At 38.0% G+C, this 16,786-nt stretch overlaps 1 protein-coding gene across 2 annotated transcripts in view; it reads right to left on the minus strand.

Annotated features, from left to right (window-relative positions):
- Positions 1 to 6,158: 6,158 nt before the first annotated feature.
- Positions 6,159 to 16,786, minus strand: part of LOC131691036 (JNK-interacting protein 3) — a 1,253,801-nt gene continuing 1,243,173 nt past the window's right edge. For both annotated transcript variants that reach the window (XM_058977179.1, XM_058977178.1), the window contains one exon: positions 6,159 to 6,345. Coding sequence is in view for 1 of the 2 variants with exons in the window: in XM_058977178.1 (XP_058833161.1) it covers positions 6,242 to 6,345 (104 nt within the window). In the remaining variant the exon portion in view is untranslated. The remainder of the gene's footprint in view (positions 6,346 to 16,786) is intronic.

The raw sequence follows: 16,786 nt of genomic DNA on the forward strand, positions 1-16,786 counted from the left end.
TTTGCCCAAACTTAGTCTCAAATGAAAGGTGCAACCTTCCCATCGGCTGCTATTGAATTTTGGATCGATCGAAATTCTGGTTCCGGAATTACGGGTTTCAGAGTGCGGCCACACAGAAATTTCGCATAAAAACTATAGGAAAAATTAAAAATAGAATTTTTATTTTTGATGCTAAATGTATTCAAGGTGCATAAAACGTCGAGATTTGATGCAAACACGAAAAAAATTTGACGAAGATTCACGTTTTTGGATTTTGCACATTTTTGCCTTTCTCATATAGAAAGGTTATGCAATCACTCTGAAAAACGTCAACCTAATCCCGGCCCGGAGGGCCGAGTGTCATATCCCATTCGACTCAGTTCGTCGAGATCGGAAAAAGTCTGTATGTGTGTGTGTATGTGTGTATGTATGTGTGTGTGTATGTGTGTGTATGTGTGTGTGTGTATGTATGTGCGTATGTGTCAAATAATGTCACTCATTTTTCTTAGAGATGGCTGGACCGATTTGCCCAAACTTAGTCTCAAATGAAAGGTGCAACCTTCCCATCGGCTGCTATTGAATTTTGGATCGATCGGAATTCTGGTTCCGGAATTACGGGTTTCAGAGTGCGGCCACACAGAAATTTCGCATAAAAACTATAGGAAAAATTAAAAATAGAATTTTTATTTTTGATGCTAAATGTATTCAAGGTGCATAAAACGTCGAGATTTGATGCAAACACGAAAAAAATTTGACGAAGATTCACGTTTTTGGATTTTGCACATTTTTGCCTTTCTCATATAGAAAGGTTATGCAATCACTCTGAAAAACGTCAACCTAATCCCGGCCCGGAGGGCCGAGTGTCATATCCCATTCGACTCAGTTCGTCGAGATCGGAAAAAGTCTGTATGTGTGTGTGTATGTGTGTATGTATGTGTGTGTGTATGTGTGTGTATGTGTGTGTGTATGTATGTGCGTATGTGTCAAATAATGTCACTCATTTTTCTCAGAGATGGCTGGACCGATTTGCCCAAACTTAGTCTCAAATGAAAGGTGCAACCTTCCCATCGGCTGCTATTGAATTTTGGATCGATCGGAATTCTGGTTCCGGAATTACGGGTTTCAGAGTGCGGCCACACAGAAATTTCGCATAAAAACTATAGGACAAATTAAAAATAGAATTTTTATTTTTGATGCTAAATGTATTCAAGGTGCATAAAACGTCGAGATTTGATGCAAACACGAAAAAAATTTGACGAAGATTCACGTTTTTGGATTTTGCACATTTTTGCCTTTCTCATATAGAAAGGTTATGCAATCACTCTGAAAAACGTCAACCTAATCCCGGCCCGGAGGGCCGAGTGTCATATCCCATTCGACTCAGTTCGTCGAGATCGGAAAAAGTCTGTATGTGTGTGTGTATGTGTGTATGTATGTGTGTGTATGTGTGTGTATGTGTGTGTGTGTGTATGTATGTGCGTATGTGTCAAATAATGTCACTCATTTTTCTCAGAGATGGCTGGACCGATTTGCCCAAACTTAGTCTCAAATGAAAGGTGCAACCTTCCCATCGGCTGCTTTGAATTTTGGATCGATCGGAATTCTGGTTCCGGAATTACGGGTTTCAGAGTGCGGCCACACAGAAATTTCGCATAAAAACTATAGGAAAAATTAAAAATAGAATTTTTATTTTTGATGCTAAATGTATTCAAGGTGCATAAAACGTCGAGATTTGATGCAAACACGAAAAAAATTTGACGAAGATTCACGTTTTTGGATTTTGCACATTTTTGCCTTTCTCATATAGAAAGGTTATGCAATCACTCTGAAAAACGTCAACCTAATCCCGGCCCGGAGGGCCGAGTGTCATATCCCATTCGACTCAGTTCGTCGAGATCGGAAAAAGTCTGTATGTGTGTGTGTATGTGTGTATGTATGTGTGTGTGTATGTGTGTGTATGTGTGTGTGTGTATGTGCGTATGTGTCAAATAATGTCACTCATTTTTCTTAGAGATGGCTGGACCGATTTGCCCAAACTTAGTCTCAAATGAAAGGTGCAACCTTCCCATCGGCTGCTATTGAATTTTGGATCGATCGGAATTCTGGTTCCGGAATTACGGGTTTCAGAGTGCGGCCACACAGAAATTTCGCATAAAAACTATAGGAAAAATTAAAAATAGAATTTTTTTTTGATGCTAAATGTATTCAAGGTGCATAAAACGTCGAGATTTGATGCAAACACGAAAAAAATTTGACGAAGATTCACGTTTTTGGATTTTGCACATTTTTGCCTTTCTCATATAGAAAGGTTATGCAATCACTCTGAAAAACGTCAACCTAATCCCGGCCCGGAGGGCCGAGTGTCATATCCCATTCGACTCAGTTCGTCGAGATCGGAAAAAGTCTGTATGTGTGTGTGTATGTGTGTATGTATGTGTGTGTGTATGTGTGTGTATGTGTGTGTGTGTATGTATGTGCGTATGTGTCAAATAATGTCACTCATTTTTCTTAGAGATGGCTGGACCGATTTGCCCAAACTTAGTCTCAAATGAAAGGTGCAACCTTCCCATCGGCTGCTATTGAATTTTGGATCGATCGGAATTCTGGTTCCGGAATTACGGGTTTCAGAGTGCGGCCACACAGAAATTTCGCATAAAAACTATAGGAAAAATTAAAAATAGAATTTTTATTTTTGATGCTAAATGTATTCAAGGTGCATAAAACGTCGAGATTTGATGCAAACACGAAAAAAATTTGACGAAGATTCACGTTTTTGGATTTTGCACATTTTTGCCTTTCTCATATAGAAAGGTTATGCAATCACTCTGAAAAACGTCAACCTAATCCCGGAGGGCCAAATTTTTTTTTCAACTCGCATAAGGTTTCTGGATTTTAACAGGGGCGTAGTTGATGGTTTACGGAGAGGGGTTACACCCCCCCCTCTACTGTTCACTCCCCTCCTTTAAAAATCTCCTTAAATCACCGCTCAGACCACCACCTCATACCCCTCCCTTTCAACCCCATCATCTTTAAACCACCACTATATTACAAAGCATACCAATTTAAGCTGGGGAGTCGTTCATTCATGGGACTTTCGCCCTCCTCACATACCCATCCCCGCATGACAAAATGAGTTAGCAAGCAGATAACATTGATCTAATGCTGATTAGGCTAATGGAGTATGATATTTTTTTGTTTCAAGTGTTTCACCGTCGACACGTAGCTCATCAAGTTCGTGGCTGGCATGCCATTGTGTATAAGTGCAAAGTGTACTAAGAATGTAATGGACATTTCCACGATTATGTTGAACATAAAAAGCCTCCGTGCCATAGTTTAGAGAAATGAGAAAGGCACAATTGCACCGCTAGGTGGATTAAAACAGGTTTTTCAGTTCAATATTACCGTGGCTGTTTTTTTTTTCAAAATTTTAGAACTCGAACTCTTTTAATGAATATAAACAACGCACACATTCTCGTGATTCATAATTGAGAAAGGCGCAATTGCACCGCTAGGTGGATTAAAATAGGTTTTTCAGTTCAATATTACCGTGGCTGTTTTTTTTTTTTTCAAAATTTTAGAACTCGAACTCTTTTAATGAATATAAACAACGCACACATTCTCGTGATTCATAATTGAGAAAGGCACAATTGCACCGCTAGGTGGATTAAAATAGGTTTTTTTTTGTAGGCGTCGTTTACGTTGTCGGGAGCCATATTGAATCCAGCCGCGTTTCTATATTTTTTTGGTTCCAATGAAGCGGTATCCAGATGTAGATTCTAAGTTAATTTCGATTTCCGCCGCTGGTTGTGGTTGTGTCGGTATGGCGTCTAGGTCTTCAGCGAGACTAGGATGGAATTCTGACTTTGTTTTCTTTCAATGAAGGTTTCGGTTGACAATGCCTTCATCTCGTCTAAAAATTCTTTCTCTGCGATGCTACATGGTGATTTGCTGTTTCGTATTTCTTCTATGTGTGATTCCATGATGTCAATTTTGGACTCTATATAAGTAAAACCTTCTCGAAGCGTTATTCGGCATTTTTCGCGAATTGATGATTCGCTTTGTTGATGTCAGCCAGAAGAGAGTCATTTTCATGCTCATTTAGAAGTGATGACATACGATTGATTATTTTAGTAGCGGAATTGCAGGTCGTAATATTGGAATTTTTTATGTCAGCCTTCAATTCTGCAAGCAGATATTCTATGTTGTTCAGTGTTTCATGGGCGACTTTTTGATTTTTAATTTGCGCATATGGTGCGTGATTTGGTTCAAATTGCGCCTTTATAGTGATGTTCAATTCGTGCTGCTGCTTCATAAGCATTCAGTAATTGTATATTTTCATCCAGCTGTTCTGTGAACTCGGCTTGACATTCAATGCAAAGAGGTAGCATGAACGTCCGTAGCAGCTCTTCGCTATTTCGTTGGGTCCCCACACAAGCAGCATGAAAGCTTCTTCAGCATGTGCCAGAACATTTCCACAGGTGCTTGTTGTCACTAATTTCGCACTGGTTTATACCACACTTTTCCAGTCTTACGCGACGGTACGCGGTTAAATGTCGACAAAAAGAATATAAATAAAATTGTGCCTTCTTGCACTTACGCGTTAGCGGGTCAAAATAAAGGAAGTTAAAATAAAATAAAATACGCGCGCAATACGGCAGCGCGAGTCTGAGAAAGCGTCCGGTCGGTCGGACGGTTAAATATGCAATGAACATAAATATGAAAACAGGTAATTTGGAATCCATGTCGGTAGTATTTGATTCATTTTGAGTTATGGTCAACTTCACTCCATGCTTCAGAAGCTGATAGGAGTAAAGAATTAGAACAAATACATATTCCGTGGTTATAAATGACATATGAAGAACGTTGATCAATTCAGGAAAAAAAGAATCTTGATTATTATTATTTGTTCAGGAACGTTAACGTGACTATAACATTACCATAAAACTAGAAGTTCATCATCGAGGAGAGTTGAAACAAGGTGTTTCAACTCTCCTAGGTCGAGAAGTAAGGCTTGATCCACAATTTACAATTTAGGCCTCGCAAATATAGAAAGAAACGCATACAATTCATAAATGTTAAATCTTAGATTACATAATAGTGATATTTTCATGATCGAACATTACTTAATATCCTATTTATACAAATTTGAAGAAAATAACGACAACTTACTTTTGCTCACTTTTTTTTTTTACCGTAATTGCTCAACCACTTATTTAACGTAGTTGGCGTGTATTGGAGGGTTTGTGGGCACGATAGAAATAAAACAAATGCATTGTTGTTTTTCCCTAACGGTAGGGGTGACCGCAGCTGGTTGGCCGAAGGGGCCGGTTGGCCGAGTGCATTATATGAAAAGGTTATTATGCGCAGTAGCGACATCTATAGTGATTTTGGTAGGGTATTAGGTCACCAATGTAACGACGTAATTTCAGGTGTTTTGGTGGTGTCGTTTGTACAGGATCACGTTTGTTCTTTTTTCGGCATTGATGAGTAAATTTCTGTTTCTGAAAAATAATATGTGTCACGCTAATCAATTTACATCTGATTTCCAATAACTTTGTACTGCAAGCAGTCCAAAGGCTATTCAAAACCCAACAAAATGGTATAACGGTTACCAGTGTAACCTTATATTTGTTTGAGTAAATCGTGATTGTTCTCGAAAATATATATTGGGGTAGGTTGGCCGAGTTGAAAATTTAGTGTAGAGTAATATGTACTTTGATATTTGTAAAATGCCAACCTTTGTCAAAGCAAAATTTGATATTATGCTAATATTGATGATTATAAAAAAATATATACACGAGAAATAAGTATTAGAAATAATTTGAAATTATTACCAAATAGAAATAAGAGATTAATCATTCAAAGTCGGAAATTGTTTATAATAAAGTTGATTCCGATATTTTATGAATTAAATGCCAAGCAGGTTTCAGAGTCTCTGGCGAGTGCCGCTTCAATCCTGAAATTTTTCCTCCTGAGGAGTTTCTGGCAGGATTTGTCACAGATCTACCTAACCAATTAATCTGTTAAATTCAAAGATTGTATATTGCTAAAAAAGTTTCGGAAGCTGTGAAAGAATATTCAAGTAATTTTCAATTTGCTTTTAAGCTGTATTGATTAGGAAAAATGTTCGACTTGGACGACGATTATATTTATTTACCGCTAAGTATATTACACTATAATTTTATTAGGTACACAACATAACTGTTCTTTATTGATCATAAATCCACTCACATACATAGTATCGTATAATTATATACACATGTTATACATTGTTTACCTGCCAAACTATAATAAAACTCTTCTCATTTTGTCTAAATGGAGACTGCTCCGCTTCGGCGTCTATACCGCTTTCTGCTTCCCCGTCACCTGAAAAAGTGTAAAGCATGAGTAGGTATACTTTTTAAATCTAGATTGTTGTGAGTGACTTTCTGTAGCCACATTCAGTGACTTCCTGTAGCCATATTCAGAGACATTATAAATCAGTTTGAGTCTTCTCTCATTCCAACGTGCATGCATCACTAAATTCACCTTTTGCCTTTCTCATATAGAAAGGTTATGCAATTGCTCCTAAAACCGACTTTCTAACCGGGGCCCGGAGAGCCGAGTGTCATATACCATTCAACTCAGTTCGTCGAGATCGGAAAATGTCAGTGTGTATGTATGTGTGTATGTATGTATGTGTATATGCAGACATATCAACAAAATGTCCACATCGGTTTCTTGGAGGTGGCTGAACAAATTTTCACAAACTTAGTCGCAAATGAAAGGTCACAACGTTCCCATCGGCTGCTATTGAATTTTATTTTGATCCGACATTTGGTTCCGGGGATACGAGTTGAAGAGTACGGTTACATATAAAATCGTACTATAATTTGTCCACATCAGCTTCTCATTTTCTGAACCGATTATCACAAACTTAGTCTTAAATGAAAGGTACAACGTTTTTATCGACTGCTGTTGAATTTTGTGTGGATTTGACTTCTAGTTCCGGAATTACAGGATGACGAGTACAATCAGGCATAAAATCCCGATTTCAACAGATCCTGCAATGAATGCATAAAGGTGAATTTTTTTCAAGGATGCGACCACAACTGCTTGGATTTCACAGGTCACTAACAGTCATTCAAAGTATCTTTTGCCACATTGGCAACCATTGCCGGATCCGGCGGCCCAGGCGAAAGTATCCAAACTTAGAATAACAATTACATCAGTTTCTCGGAGATGGCTGGTTTGGACCAAACTTAAATGAAAGCTTTTACTACCCCGTAAACTGCTATTAAATTTAAGTCTGATCCGACTTACGGTTCCGGTGTTGCGGGTTGTGACATGCGGTCACATAGAAAATTCCGATTCAAAATGATACCTCGATGAATGCAAAAGGTGGTTCCGGAAATATAGACTCACATTCAAATTCTCACATAAGCCGGCTAGTTACTGTTCTCTAGTTTCAATGAACTTGTAATTTGACATACAAATCATCGAATGTTTTCGGGGCTTCGATTCTTTCACTGATAAAACCACAAAAGAGAAGTATACGATTTCGTTGGGTCTTAGGAGTGATGCTTCTTGAAGTCACAATTATAAGAGTGTGACTAAACATATAAACAGATACCACTACAGGTCGGACTCGATTATCCGGGGATTTGAAAAAAATCTCTCCCCGGATAATCGAATCACTCGGATAATCGAATCAAACTTTTTTTTGCGTTATTTCATGAATTTAAGCTTTATTCGTGGAGAAATTGGAAATAAAATGACCAGGGCAAATTTTCCTATTATGGTAAATGCACCTCTTTTGGCCCTCGTCGATTTTTCAGACTTTCAGGGTGTGATTTACATTTTCAGTTGGTTTTCATTTATTATTCATATTAGTAACGAGTTAACGATATGTATCAGTTGTTTATAGCTATTTGTACAAGAATTCTAAGATAAACTTTTTAATAAGGTGTGTCTTTTGCAATACAAGTCAAACTCGATTACCCAGGGCTTAGATTTTCCGAGGTAACTGATTCGATTACTCGAATACCAGAGAAAATAAAGTTAGTAAGTAAACTGGGGGTCGTCTGTTTCTTGGCTCCAGTTTAATTTACGTGGAGTGTCACATAGCACAGCTAGCATGTCTAGTCATTCTAATTAGAAGAGTGCGTGTTGCGCACCCACAAAGAGATCCTTGTCCTTGTCCTTGTAGCATCATTTAGTTGACCAATACTGGATTGTCAGGTAATAACTACGCGTGTAGTCTTCGCAAACTGTCATACTCATACTTGTCACTAGCGAAGGACTACCAGGTTCCCGGGCGCCTCAGCGAGAAGTACTGCTGGCGCCCTCTTTACATAGCCTATCATCCATCTTTGCTTGAGCTACCCTAGAATTGAAATCACCTCCAGTGACGGCCGGGTCTCTTTTCAGAATCTCGTTAACCATTTCATGAAAAACTTTTTTCTACCGCGTATAGGGTCCCAAAACTATTTTTCATTAAAACTGTTGGCGTCAAGAAACACGAAAAACCTGGTTTAAGAAAGATAGGTGCTTCTTTTGCAGCTGCTCAATATTTACCTTCCGATCTAGTGTAATTGTATAAAAAAGGTAATTGAGGGCAATCTAAATTAGAAAGTTTAAGCTGTTTTCAATAATATTCCCAGGCTAAGAAAATATTCCAAAATTTCATTTTCGCCATTAACAGAAACTATCACTGCTTCAGCGGAACCCAATCAGATTAATTGTAATAACTTCTGTTCTAATGCTAATATTTATAACTTTTAGTGCTCAAATGAAAGATCTTAGTCGCAGTTGTTAACCTTACTTGACGTTGTGTAAACCAAAAGTTATAGTCATATAGAAACATGGTTGTTCATCAACCAGAAGGGCACGAACGGGTTAAAGATTCTATTGGAATTCTGAGCAGAAATCACTTATTGAAGGGGATAATGGGAGAAGAGCAATATTGTTTGTGTCAAAGTCCACTGGAACTCAAAGCAGGATATTCATCAGAACATTACACCGAATTCCAATGATAATAGGAGCATGATTCTGTCAGTATCCGGAATAAAGCATAATCTTCAGCGGAATTCTATCTTGAGAAAGATTCCACTAGATATTTAAGAAGCTTTTCTCTAGAACCCTGCATCAAAATTTAGAGAAAAAACCGTAGAAATACGGATAAATATTGAATCGAAGTTCTGAAATAGATTCCATTGGGTTGCTAAGAAAACTTCTATCAGAATCTTGAAAAGTATCCCAAACAGAATCCTGAAGAGCATGTCATCATTATCCCAAAAGGTAGCTAGAAACCGACCGAGCAATGTAGGTATAATGACGTTTTATGTGGCCTACAGTAACCGATGTATTACGAGAAAAATGTACTTTTAGTGTAAAATTAAAAAGTTGCATATTTGGAAATATTGACATTAAAAACTTTTCATTTTTTTTGGAATCCCTAAACAAATCTTAAAAAAAAAATATCTCGCTGATTGATTCTAGTGCTAACAGTACCAGAGATATAATCCGAAGAAAAACATTTTTTAAGCAATTTGTTAAAATTAACCGTTATGTGTCCAACAAAAAAAACACCTATAACAGGCCGATTTTGACCTATAACAGACCGATTTTGACACTTTTGGATGTTTTAGATTTAGGAACTCGTCCACTTTTGGATTCTGTAACATTGAACCCAATGAATGGATCTGGTTCTTGGTAATCCGGATTTTCCGGAGTAATGTTCCAGTACTAGGGTATGATTTGTAAATTTAAATAATGCCCTAGCAAAATAAGTATCAAAACTCTTCAAATTGTCTCGGAAGTCTGTTATTTATTGTTGCGGGATCCTATGGTAGTTTGAAAAATGGAATTGGAATGGAATGGCCATTCACGGCCCTACGGGAGCCAGCTCCGGAATGTCTGTTTCGGGGTGAAATCACCAAATGGTTCCAATACCACGAAGTAAAGCCTATTGATGCTATGCCAAGAATTATGATACCCATATTGCTAGTATTCCATTGAAATTCACAAATAGTATCCAAGCACTGGAACATGCTTTCGGAAATCCGAATTCCCGGGAATCGGTTGGAATAACCCGATTCATTTTTATCAAGTCTAAAAGTGGATGAGTTCTTGAATCCAAAACACCCAAAAGCATCAAAATCGGTTGGAAATTACCTTAGTTATTGGCATTTCAGTTTTGGGGGTACCCGGGTATCCACGTCGGCCTGTGACATAGTAAAAATTCAGGAGCCCCTCCTCACTCCCTTCTTACTATATCAAAAACATTATCCCAAAAGCTTGACTTAGTAAAGTTCTAAGATGTCACAAAGTTTCAATTTTCAGCTACGGATAAAACATCGGAATTTCATTATTTGTAACCTAAAAAGGTATCCGGGTACCGCGTCGGACACATAACGGTTAAGAGTGTTCCCACGGGCTGAGGGGCTCTTTAAACGACACAAAAATTTTAGGTTATTATATATCATCTCTAAATGAACAATTTTTTCAAAACTGGTTCCAATCCATGATGGTCGATTCCAAGTTTTGTTTTTTTAGGTCACTTTGCGCGGAATAACCCATATATAAGCTATTTTTGAGGTAGGTTAAAATTTGCGAGGAGATTAACCCTAGACCCCCCAATTGCCCGAAAAAACATTCTGTTGACTGCAATGATCGAATTAGCACTATAATAAGACATTATAGTTGAAATTTGATTTTTTTCAAAACACCCGGATAATCGAATCGTTTTCCCCGGATAATCGAATCACGGATAATCGAATCCCCGGATAATCGAGTCCGACCTGTAGTTTATATGAGAAATTTCTGTGTGGCCGCACTCTTAAACCCGTAATTCCGGAACCAGAATTCCGATCGATCCAAAATTCAATAGCAGCCGATGGGAAGGTTGCACCTTTCATTTGAGACTAAGTTTGGGCAAATCGATCCAGCCATCTCTGAGAAAAATGAGTGACATTATTTGACACATACGCACATACATACACACACACATACAGACTTTTTCCGATCTCGACGAACTGAGTCGAATGGGATATGACACTCGGCCATCCGGGCCGGGATTAGGTTGAAGTTTTTCAGAGTGATTGCATAACCTTTCTATATGAGAAAGGCAAAAAAGTGCCAAAATCCAAAAAAGTGAATCGTCGTCAAATTTTTTTTTCGAGTTTGCATCAAATCTAGACGTTTCATGCTCCTTGAATACATTTAGCATCAAAAATAAAAATTCTATTTTTAATTTTTCCTATAGTTTATATGAGAAATTTCTGTGTGGTCGCACTCTTAAATCCGTAATTCCGGAACCAGAATTCCGACCGATCCAAAATTCAAGAGCAGCCAGTGGGAAGGTTGCTCCTTTCATTTGAGACTAAGTTTGGGCAAATCGATCCAGCCATCTCTGAGAAAAATGAGTGACATTATTTGACACATACGCACATACATACACACACATACACACATACACACACACATACACACACACACATACAGACTTTTTCCGATCTCGACGAACTGAGTCGAATGAGATATGACACACGGCCCTCCGGGCCGGGATTATGTTGACGTTTTTCAGAGTGATTGCATAACCTTTCTATATGAGAAAGGAAAAAAAGTGCCAAAATCCAAAAAAGTGAATTGTCGTCAAATTTTTTTTTCGAGTTTGCATCAAATCTAGACGTTTCATGCTCCTTGAAGACATTTAGCATCAAAAATAAAAATTCTATTCTAAATTTTTTCTATAGTTTATAAGAGAGATTTCTGTGTGGCCGCACTCTTAAACCCGTAATTCCGGAACCAGAATTCCGATCGATCCAAAATTCAATAGCAACCGATGGGAAGGTTGCACCTTTCATTTGAGACTAAGTTTGGGCAAATCGGTCCAGCCATCTCTGATAAAAATGAGTGAAATTATTTGACACATACGCACATACATACACACACACAGACACACACACATACAGACTTTTCCGATCTCGACGAACTGAGTCAAATGGGATATGACACTCGGCCCTCCGGGCCAGGATTACGTTGAAGTTTTTCAGAGTGATTGCATAACATTTCTTATGAGAAAGGCAAAAAATGTGCCAAAATCCAAAAAAGTGAATCGTCGTCAAATTTTTATTTGAGTTTGCATCAAATCTCGACGTTTCATGCTCCTTGAAGACATTTAGCATCAAAAATAAAAATTCTATTTTTAATTTTTCCTATAGTTTACATGAGAAATTTCTGTGTGGCCGCACTCTTAAACCCGTAATTCCGGAACCAGAATTCCGATCGATCCAAAATTCAATAGCAGCCGATGGGAAGGTTGCACCTTTCATTTGAGACTAAGTTTGGGCAAATCGATCCAGCCATCTCTGAGAAAAATGAGTGACATTATTTGACACATACGCACATACATACACACACACATATACACATACTTACACACATACACACACACATACAGACTTTTTCCGATCTCGACGAACTGAGTCGAATGGGATATGACACTCGGCCCTCCGGGCCGGGATTAGGTTGACGTTTTTCAGAGTGATTGCATAACCTTTCTATATGAGAAAAGCAAAAAAGTGCCAAAATCCAAAAAAGTGAATCGTCGTCAAATTTTTTTTCGAGTTTGCATCAAATCTAGACGTTTCATGCTCCTTGAAGACATTTAGCATCAAAAATAAAAATTCTATTTTCAATTTTTCCTATAGTTTATATGAGAAATTTCTGTGTGGCCGCACTCTTAAACCCGTAATTGCGGAACCAGAATTCCGATCGATCCAAAATTCAATAGCAGCCGATGGGACCTTTCATTTGAGACTAAAATTGGGCAAATCAGTCCAGCCATCTCTGAGAAAAATGAGTGACATTGGGATGGATTGGGATGGGATATGACACTCGGCCCTCCGGGCCGGGATTAGGTATACGTTTTTCAGACTGATTGCATAACCTTTCTATATGAGAAAGGCAAAAAGAAGCTAAGAAGGCAAATCGCAGACGAAGAAGGAAGAATACAAACAACAACAATAGTAGGAACAATAAAGACAACAGCAACTTTAGCAACATGAAAAACTTCACCAATACCAAAAGTAGTAACAGGAACATCAATAAAAACAACAACAGCAACACCAATGCAAACAATGGCAACAGCAATAACAGTCAGAAAAACAATAACCAAAATATTCAGAATTTCAACATTAAAGACCAAATCACCAAATTGCCTTCGGACAAGGACCTACTGGCCGCAGCACGTATTCAATTTTCTGGACCTCCAAATAAAAATATTACTTCAACATTCATAAATTTTCACAAAGGAGACACAATTAACCCTTACAGAATTGAAAGGACACCTACCGTGACACCTACCAACGGCGAAAATAGTTTAAACACATTGGCAACCACATCTCAACATGCGAACACATGAAATCGAATGAAAAGCCCAGAAAAAATGAAAGAAATCCAACAAAAAGTATTTTCATCTTCTTTTAATATAATTCTTGGAACAGAAAGTAGCTGGCATGAAAGCGTAAGAAGCGAAGAAATTTTTGGAAATCAATTTAATGTATTTCGGTATGACCGTAATTTGTCTCTTTGTAAGAAAAAGTCTGGAGAAGGAGTCATTATAGCCATAAACGCCGACTTTCCTTGCGCCCTCCAATCGTACGCCTCACGTCACAATCAACGAATGGTGACGGTCGCTTTTTAAATACCAGACTTTGCGAACCAAAAATAATGAACATCGTACGCCTATACCTGGCATATATGAAGGACCAACACCCATCTATTTGCGTGGAAGGAATGACGCCGACAAGCATCAAAATGACGCTCGCATCCGAAGGACTACCGATCGCTCCTGACCATCTCCTGCGCATTTTCATTGAAGTCTATCAGGAATATGGGCTAAACCCAGACGAAGCAGCAGCAGATCTTGACTCCTATGGAAAATTTTTATCAAGCGAAAGAACCAGGCGCCTTCAACAACTCCGCGAAGCTACGCATAAATTTGGAACGTCGAATTTTCGGAAGAAACGACGCCCTCTTTAGAGGAAGAAAATATAACTGTAAGTAATTTAAATATTCCAAAAACTTCTTCGCATCCACAACAGAATTCGACTGAAATTTTAGTCTATTGCCAAAATTTTAATCGAATGAAAAGCCCGGCCAAAATGAAAGAAATCCAACAAAAAGTAATTTCATCTTCTTTTAATATAAGTCTTGGAACAAAAAGTAGCTGGCATGAAAGCGTAAGAAGCGAAGAAATTTTTGGAAATCAATTTAATGTATTTCGGCATGACCGTAATTTGTCTCTTTGTAAGAAAAAGTCTGGAGGAGGAGTCATTATAGCCATAAACGCAAACTTTCCTTCAGAAGCAATAGAAACCATGAAACATATAGATTTTGAACATATATGGGCAAAAGCAGTAATATCAGGAGAAGTGCACATATTCTTCTCTGTGTACTTTCCACCTGAAAATGCTCACAAAGAATCATTTGAACTATTTTTTCAAACTGTAGAATCTGTCATGTCAAATATGGAACCTGAAGTAAAACTGCATATTTATGGCGACTTTAATCAACTTAACGCCAACTTCATCGTAGAAATTGAAAACGAATCTATCTTACTCCCAGTCGTAGGCGAAAATGAAACACTTAAATACTTCTTTGACAAAATATCTGAATTTGGCCTGCACCAAATCAACCATGTAAAAACAGACAAAATTCATATTTAGACCTCTTATTCACGAACTGCACTGAAAACTTCTGTGTTAATGCATCTTTAGCTCCATTATGGAAAAATGAAGTATATCACACAGGAATGGAATATTCAATTTTCTTTCATCAAAACTCTTCCCCGAACGACTTGGAATATAAGGAAGTGCCGAAATACCATAAAACGGACTTCGAAGAAGTCAAACGTAGACTATGTAGAATAAATTGGCAAACTGTATTGAGTATAGAAGGAAATGTCAACGAAGCAATGAATAAATTCTGTTTAACTGTAACGAATTTAATCTCTGAAACAGTACCATCAAAAAAAAAAGAAGAGGAGCTCATGGCGGTCAACAGCCTGTGTGGTTCAACCGACATCTGCAGAATTTAAAAAAAAAAGAAAACAAAAGGCACATAAAATTTACAAGAAAGAACACAGCATTACAAATCGGCAAAACTATTTGGATATTTGCTCCCAACTCGACATAGCCATCAATACTGCACATTAGGGTGACAATAAAACGATCATTTTTGAAATCACTAATCTAACATCCCCCTAGCGTCGTTCCAAATTATGAAAAAATGACACTGTCCAAATTTGAGCGAAATCGGTTAACCCTAACCCCTCCCCCAAAGAGCTTAAAGTTTGTATGGGATTTTTGGCCAAAATGCATGAGGGTTTCCTCATACTCGCAGTTCACAAAATCTCCGCTAGAGGTCGCTGTAAACTTTCGATCCCGGACCTAGTAAGGAGTTAAGCTTTTGAAGATATGCCGAACAAGTTTGTCGAAGACTAAAAGACAATTCAACCAACCGTTAAAGAGTTATTAACGTTTAAAGTTGGATACTGCTGCTTAACATTCGCAAAGGGCGTACTCCGCTTCTCTCATGTAAGCGAACTACGCGTGAGGGTGGGGCAAAGCTAGGAAAAACTCATATATCTCTGAAACGATGAGAGATAAAAAGTTATGATGTTCCACAGAGTTGTAGAGGAATAAAAGGAATTTTTGATTTCACTGGAAAGCTTCAGTATTTCGCCGCAAGGTGGCGGTAGTGAGCCAAGCAATATAGATGGAATATTCCTATCTGTACAACGGTAAGAGATGGAGCATTTTGATGCTCTACAAAGTTGTAGAGTAGCAAAAAATATTTTCTTTTCTCATTTGAAAAATGCAGAATTCTACCACATGGTGGCGCCAGTGATCAAAATTAATTCAAGGTAATACTCCTATCTATACAATGGTAAGAGATAGTGCCATCTGATGTTCTGCGAAGTTATACAGTATTTCAAATGCTTTCGTGTCTCGTTATTAAAATTGGAATTAGGACGCATATAGGGTAAGGTGGGGCAATGCGGCCGCTGAGTAAACCCGACCCCCTTCTATTATCGAAAATCGGAAGCACTATGCGAACTAATATCAATGTTGTTGTGTAGAGCATCAAAAATAATCATAATGGTGGCATAACAGCATTTTATTAGTCTACATTGAGATGCTCAAACGACAATAAATATGTTTTTACAACTTTTTATTTGATTTTTGTGCATCATTGACTACAGGATATTTCTGATTGTTAAAGTGATTGCATAAAAAAGGTAAGTGGATTTAAATTCTTTGATTAAAAACCTGTTTTAATCCACCTAGAGGTGCAATTGTGCCTTTCTCATTTCTCCAAACTATGATTTAATAGCGGGTTCGTACAAGATAACATTATGGAAATATCTTTCATTCTTATTACACTTGGTAAGTATATATAAGAGCACCTTTTTGCATTCATCGCGGTATCGGTTTGAATCGGAGTTTTCTATGTGATCGCACTCCATAAACCGTTACTCCGGAGCCGGAAGTCGGATGGAGATGGAATTTAATATCAGTTTCCGGGGACGCAACACCTTTCATTTGAGACTAAGTTGATCAAATCGGTCGAGCCATTTTCGAGAAAATATAACCGTTATTCTGAATTTGGATGCTTCCGGATCCGTCGATGGTGGCCAGTGTGACCAAAGAGACTTTGCATGACTGTTGATGACCTAGGACCTAGGGATTTGCTGCGTGATCGTAGGTATCACCCTGTAATTCAGGAACCAGAACTCGGATCCACACAAAATTCAACAGCA

Source organism: Topomyia yanbarensis, chromosome 3 (assembly GCF_030247195.1).
Source record: "Topomyia yanbarensis strain Yona2022 chromosome 3, ASM3024719v1, whole genome shotgun sequence".
Lineage (NCBI taxonomy): Eukaryota > Metazoa > Arthropoda > Insecta > Diptera > Culicidae > Topomyia > Topomyia yanbarensis.